Raw genomic sequence first — 6970 nt, 5'->3', positions numbered from 1 at the left:
CTCACTCACATTTAACTGATGGACTGGAGTGCTGTGGATTATTGTGATGTTTTTATCAGACTCTCATTCTGACGGCACCCATTCACTGCAGAGCATCCATTGCTGAGACACTGATGCAATGCTACATTTCTACAAATCTGATGAAGAAACAAACTCATCTACATCGTGGATGACCTGAAAATGAGTACTTTTTCAGAATTTTTTTTTTATTTTTGGTGAACCTTTACTTTAAGAAGTAACAAACATTTGAAGCAGGGCGAGTAGTTGGTCTCCATTTCCTCTAAACAGGAACAGGAGAGATCAAGATCAGTGTGACCAATGAACATTCCCAGTCCACCTTCAGCTCTCACACCAGTAAGAAGACCCAGCCGTCCATGTATGAGCAGCTCCGAGACATTTCCATCGACAATATATGCAGGTAAACCTCATTTGTATGTGTGGAAATGTCCTTAGGTAAAAGTTCCTATGCATAATTTTTATATATTGCAATATGAGAGCTTAGAAGTTTTGCATTCCAATTAATAGTATGTTTAAAAGTGTGTCTTGAGCAGCAAACAGCATATTAGAATGATATCTGAAGGATCAAGTGACACTGGAAATTAAGCGTTGCATCACAAATACAAATTTAATTTTAAATTGTATAAACATAGAAAATAGTGATTGTAAATTATAAAAATATTTCACAAATGTTACTGTTTTTACTATATTTTTTATCAAATAAATGCAGCCTTGGTGAGCAGAGAAGTCTTATTTAGTAGAAGTATGTGAATTGGGATTCAAACTGTAATTTGTACGGTCTATAACATGACTTTGCAGTTTCTCATATAGTTAAATTAAAAATTAATTTATGCATTTAGCAGACGCTTTTATCAAAGCGACTCACAGTGCATTCAGGCTATCAATTTTTACACAAAATGTGTTCCCGGGGAATCGAACCCCCAACCTTGCGCTTGATAGTCCAATGTTCTACCAATTGAGCTACAGCAATACTATAGTTGACCACTTATTACTAGACACTAATAAGTAACTAAGTTTTTCTTTCTTGTTCCAGGTGTTTAAAAGCAGGCTTGTGCATGGACTCAGTCATCGTTGAGGCTTTCCTCGCCAGTCTTTCCAACCGTCTCTACATCTCGCAGGAAAATGACAAGTATGTTCTTAAAATCTGACAATAAAGCACATCTCGCCCAACTTAAGCCAAAATTAGTTTTTACTAGTCATTAAATAGTTCAAAGTGTTTTATTCAAGTGGAATTTAAGAAAATTAGGCGATCTGTTATTCTGTAAGGAGTCTCTGAGATGTTATTTGTGTCCCTCTCCATCAGGGACGCCCACCTCATCCCGGATCACACCATACAAGCTTTAGGACACATCGCCGTGGCCCTGAGGGACACTCCTCGTGTGATGGAGCCCATCCTTCAGATCCTGCAGCAGAAGTTCTGCCAGCCACCGTCCCGGCTCGACGTCCTCATCATAGATCAGCTGGGCTGTATGGTCATCACAGGAAACGTACGCTGCACTTCTGTCTTCTGTCACAGGAAGTGTTTTGAGCAGACTGCTGGTGCTAATATCTCCCATCTGTTTGTCTCCCACAGCAATACATTTATCAGGAAGTCTGGAACTTGTTTCAGCAGATTAGTGTGAAGGCCAGCTCGATGGTTTACTCCACCAAAGACTACAAGGATCATGGATACAGGTGACTTTTTTATTTTTACCAGTGGCATGTGGGTGGAGAAAATCATATTAATCCCACTAGATAAAATCAGGTTGTGTCCTTAATTAAACTAAATCTTCTGTTTCACTCAGTGATCATACACTGTAAAAAAAATGTCCACTTCCACTTAAAAACTTCAGTTGCTGCCTTAAATATTTAAAATCAAATTGGCTGTACATTTAAACTTAAATCGTATTATATCAAGTTAAAACTCATAGAATTGATTATATATATATATATATATATATATATATATATTATATATATATATATATTATTATATATATATTTTTTTTTTTTATAATTTTTTCTTTAATACAAAATCAACAGCTTGCTAAGTGATCAATGTAAAATCAGCAATGTCAGCAACGAAAACCAACAAAAAAAAAAAAATTATAAATATATATATATATATATATATATATATATATATATATATATATATATTATTCATAGACTCATGTAGGCTGCAACAAATTTTATATTGTGAAATTAGATTATTAAAAAAAGAATATATTTTAAAAGTCATCTTTGGAATCAAAGGAATAAATTAAATTTTAAAATCTGCTCAAATAGAAACAGTTATTTTAAATTGTTTAATATCTCATAATATTACTGTTTTTACTGTATTTCTGATAAAGACAAATCAGTCTTTGAAACCTGTAAAAGATATTAATTATTAAAAACTTTTGACCATCTTGACTACGTAAAAAAAAATTGCATATAACATAATACCACACACATGAAAATTCAGCAAGTCAGAAGAGATGTATAGATAAAGTGTGACAGTTACAGTAATGATGTCACATAAATGCACGACTGTACTTGTTTCAATTGCATCTGTAGCTTGTCTGTAACTCCCGTTCGGCTTATGTTTGCTGCGAGACACTGTTCTCTGGCCGTGATCAACGCGCTGGCCAAATCCGCAGCAAACCTGCAGACAGAGCAGATGGTGGATGAGCTGCTGGTGAATCTGCTGGAGCTGTTTGTGCAGCTGGGGCTGGAGGGGAAGAGAGCCAGCGAAAGATCCAGTGAGAAGGGCCCGGCCCTCAAGGTACCAAACCTTCACATTAAAGTCATTTATTATTCCTCTGCTTCACTGAACATCTCAACAGCAGATCTTGCATTCATTATATGGGACCACTTGTAAATGTTATATGTGACCGCGGACAACAAAACCAGTCATAAGGGTCAAGTTTTTCAAAACTGAGATTAATGCAATCATCATCAGCTGAAATAAATAAGATTTCTTTGATGTATGGTTTGTTAGGATCGGACAATATTTGTCTGAGATACAACTATTTCTGAGCATGCAAAAAAATCTAAATACTGAGTAAATCATCTTTAAAGTTGTCCAAATTAATTCTTTGCAATGCATATCACTAATCAAAAATACAGTTTTTATATATTTATGGAAGGAAATGTACTAAATATCTTAATGGAACTTGATCTGTATTTAATAACCTAATGATTTTGGTTTAAAAGAAAAATCTATAATTTTGACCCATACAATGTTGTTTTTTGGATATTGCTATGAATATACCCCAGAGGCTCCAGGGTCACATATGATGATTAAAGAGGGTCTGCTGAAAGTCACAGCAGGGAGGATCGGTTTAATTCAGGGCAGACCACTGGATTCGTCCTCAGCATTCACAGGCGACAGTGGGAAAGTCATGAGATATCTAGCTAAAATGAAGCAGTTGAGTAATGTGGTGTTTCTTTTGCTTGTTCTTCCTCAGGCGTCCAGCAGCGCTGGGAATTTAGGAGTTCTGATTCCTGTCATTGCTGTGGTAAGAGATGTGACACTGACTGCATGCACTAGTAGATTACACTACACTACACATCTATTGAAATTTGAGTCACTCACCTTTGGTTAAAAACAAAATGGTTCTCTTAATTTAGTTAATGATTTTAAAATTAATAATTAGTTATTTAATAGTTAGAGTTTTTAAACAGGCATTTTTATTGAACCATAAATCTATAGAAATGAAACTGATATAAATGGTTTCTAGAGTAAATCTGATTTGTTTGCGAAATATGATCAAAATTAACACAACACGCCCCACGCATTTTTTAATTTGATTATTTTGTTTTTCTCATTTATTTTAATTGTCAATGCTTTAATATAATTAAATATTATTACAATTTAAAATAATTTCCTATATTATTAAATATAATTAAATCCTGCTACTATTTTACTTTATGGCTGCCAAAAATCAGCTTTTTCATCACAGGAATATATTGCATTTTAAAATATATAATAACAGAAAATAATATTTCACAGTACGACTATTTTAACTGTATTTTAATCAAATAAATGCAGATTTGCACTTTTTTTTAATGCTTGCTTGAGTCATGTTCACAAAGTCGGCTGTTACGTTGCGGCCTCACTTTATTTTACTCTGCATAAATAATCATTTTGGATGAAACCTGATTTTATGATGTTGTCCTGATGTTATGCGGTTCATAATTTCATCTGACTGTTTTTTTTTTTTAATCTTACAGCTGACCAAACGTTTGTCGCCCATAAAAGAGGCCAAACCGAGACTGCAGAAGCTGTTCAGAGATTTCTGGCTGTATTCAGTTGTGATGGGCTTCGCTGTCGAGGGCTCAGGTCAGATAACTCTCGCTAGTCAACATGTATGTTGTAGCTGTTTCATTTTCTTAAGATTGAATAACATAACTTTTACCAGTATCGTATCGTGTTGTCAAAGTACCAAATTTCAGTATTCGGTACCGATACCAGTGAAAATCCACGGCTCTCGATACCAATTTCAGTACCAAAGTAAAACACAAAAATATTCTAATTAAAAAAAGAAAAAAACACTTTTTATCAAAAAATAAATAAAACCGATGCCATTCTTTATACTTATTTTCAATTATGTTTAAAGTGTTTCTACAAGTAATATAATTATGAAAAACAATTAACCAGTTTCACCCAAATTTAATTTGTCTTTTAATTAATGAGATTTAAACATTTTCTTTTTTGGTAAATAAAGGGGACTTGGTATTAAAATTAAAGCATGGAAGAAATATTGTGATTTATTTCTTTAAAGTTTTATCATTTTTTTTCAACAGTAGTAGCAGTATCACATACATTCTACTAAATAATAGTAATATCTAGCACAATGCCTTTATTTAAAAATGAACTTTTATTTTGACGGGCTACTTTTATTTTGACACTGGTTTTCTCAAATGAAACTGTAAAATGCTTGTGAAGTGACTCAGAACAGTTCTGGTGATGTAGTTTATGTGTTTATGTCCTCACTGAGACGGCAGATGCTGAAATTACTGCAAGCGTCACGCGCTTCAGTCTATGTAGTAAACAAACCATTCATTCATTCACACAGAGACGCCTAGAACATGCAGGATTCATATTACAACCACATTTTGTGGCTTAACATTTACAGATACTGGTCCGTATGGAGATTTTATTTTATTTATTTATGCTAACTTTGACAAATTCCGTGACTTTCCATATTAAAATGTAAGCTTCATTTTCATGACTGGATTTTGAGATTCCATCCGTGTTTTCTGTTTCGCGGAAATCATATTCATTTTAATTTTTTTAGTACCGACTTGGTACCAAAAGTACCGGGTCTTTTGACAACACTAATCGTAGTTCGATATGGAGGAAGGAAGCTCTGTAATTATACAGCCACTTAATGCTGTGTTAAAAACACTCAAATATTAAATCAAAGCCTTGTGTTAGCAAGCCATGTGAATATCCATCTCATTGATTGTGTCATCTTCCACGTTCAGGTTTGTGGCCGGAGGAGTGGTATGAGGGAGTGTGTGAGATCGCAACCAAATCGCCGCTGCTGACGTTCCCGAGCGGAGAGCCGCTTCGCTCAGAGCTGCAGTATAACTCTGCGCTGAAGAACGACACGGTGACTCCGGTACTGCTCCATCAGTAACACTCAGATCGCTCTCTGCTTGCATTGTTGCCAAATCAGACAGGTCATTTTGGTCAATTCAAGTCACATTTATTTCTACACATGTAGGGCCTTATACAGACCGTTTCAAAGCTTTAAAATGTAAAACATTTTAGTAAGTATAGCATAATTTCAGCAAAAAACTAAATAAGCTCTACAGGAGACAACAGTGCCTGTGCAAACCTGTTTCAGCCATGGAATAAAACAATTAAAAAGGTAAACGTGACTTTATATCTATATATATATTTATAAAAGAAAAAAGTCATTAGTTTGAGATGCATATTCAGAATTCTGACCTTTTCTCACAATTCCTCAAAGTTCTTGTGTTCTTGTGTTTTTTTGGTTCTGCTATGGAATAATATTTATTGTGAGTTCCTATGTTTTTAAACACAATTGTGAGTTTGTCGGATTGTCAGAATTCTGACTCGTCTTCTCAGAATTGTGAGATTGTGTTTCTCAGTACTGAGTTTACGTGAGAAACCTGGGCGTTTATATGAGGAAATCCTCCAAATTGCAAGAAACAAAAGTCAGCATTTTGAGAAGAAAATGATTTTGTTTCAATCTTCTGGCAGAAATTGGCTTTTATTATCCAGCTCAATTCAGTTCAAATGTATTTTTTTCATCTGATAGCATGAGTGCAGACTAACTGTGACTCAAGCACAAAGTACTAGTCTCTGGGGTATATTTCTAGCAATAGCCAAAAAAAAACATAGTATGGGTCAAAAAAAAAATATATATATATATTTTATGCCAAAAATCATTAGGATATTAAATAAAGATTATGTTCCATTAAGTTTCTTACCGTAAATATATCAAAACTTAATTTTTGATTAGTGATATGCATTGCTAAGAACTTAATTTGAACAATTTTAAAGATGATTTTCTCAATATGTAGATTTTTTTTTTTGCATTTCAAATAGTTGTATCTCAGACAAATATTGTCCGTTCCTAACAAACCATGCATCAATGGAAAGATTATTTATCAATGCATTCATCTCCATTTAAAAAAATTGACCCTTATGACTGGTAAATATATAATGTGATAATATCACTGAATGTGAATAGTCTTTCTGGACATGATTGCTGAAACTGTGCCTCCACACGCATCAGTTCGATCCTGTAAACCGAACGCTGTGTGTTGTGTTTCTAGGCCGAGCTGAATGATTTGAGAGGCACCATCATTAACCTGCTGGATCCTCCGCCGGAAGTGGCTGCGCTCATCAATAAACTGGACTTCGCCATGTCCACCTACCTGCTGTCCGTCTACCGCCTGGAGTACATGAGGTACACCGGATCTGTCCAGCAGGGCACGTCTTTCAGTCTGA

General features: G+C 34.7%; 1 protein-coding gene across 1 annotated transcript in view; it reads left to right on the top strand.

Annotated features, from left to right (window-relative positions):
* Positions 1-288: 288 nt before the first annotated feature.
* The window catches only part of LOC113089748 (phosphatidylinositol 4-kinase alpha-like), a gene marked incomplete at its 5' end in the record, with an annotated part of 30028 nt that continues 23346 nt past the window's right edge, over positions 289-6970 (top strand). The window contains 9 exons of the mRNA XM_026256111.1: positions 289-418; positions 1052-1147; positions 1322-1505; positions 1592-1692; positions 2596-2764; positions 3450-3500; positions 4216-4324; positions 5473-5609; positions 6796-6929. Coding sequence (XP_026111896.1) covers positions 289-418; positions 1052-1147; positions 1322-1505; positions 1592-1692; positions 2596-2764; positions 3450-3500; positions 4216-4324; positions 5473-5609; positions 6796-6929 — 1111 coding nt within the window. The remainder of the gene's footprint in view (positions 419-1051; positions 1148-1321; positions 1506-1591; positions 1693-2595; positions 2765-3449; positions 3501-4215; positions 4325-5472; positions 5610-6795; positions 6930-6970) is intronic.

This window comes from Carassius auratus, unplaced genomic scaffold (genome assembly GCF_003368295.1).
Source record: "Carassius auratus strain Wakin unplaced genomic scaffold, ASM336829v1 scaf_tig00050889, whole genome shotgun sequence".
In the NCBI taxonomy this organism is placed as follows: domain Eukaryota; kingdom Metazoa; phylum Chordata; class Actinopteri; order Cypriniformes; family Cyprinidae; genus Carassius; species Carassius auratus.
Note: the sequence above shows the minus strand (reverse complement) of the source record. Positions and strands in the feature narration are given on the sequence as shown.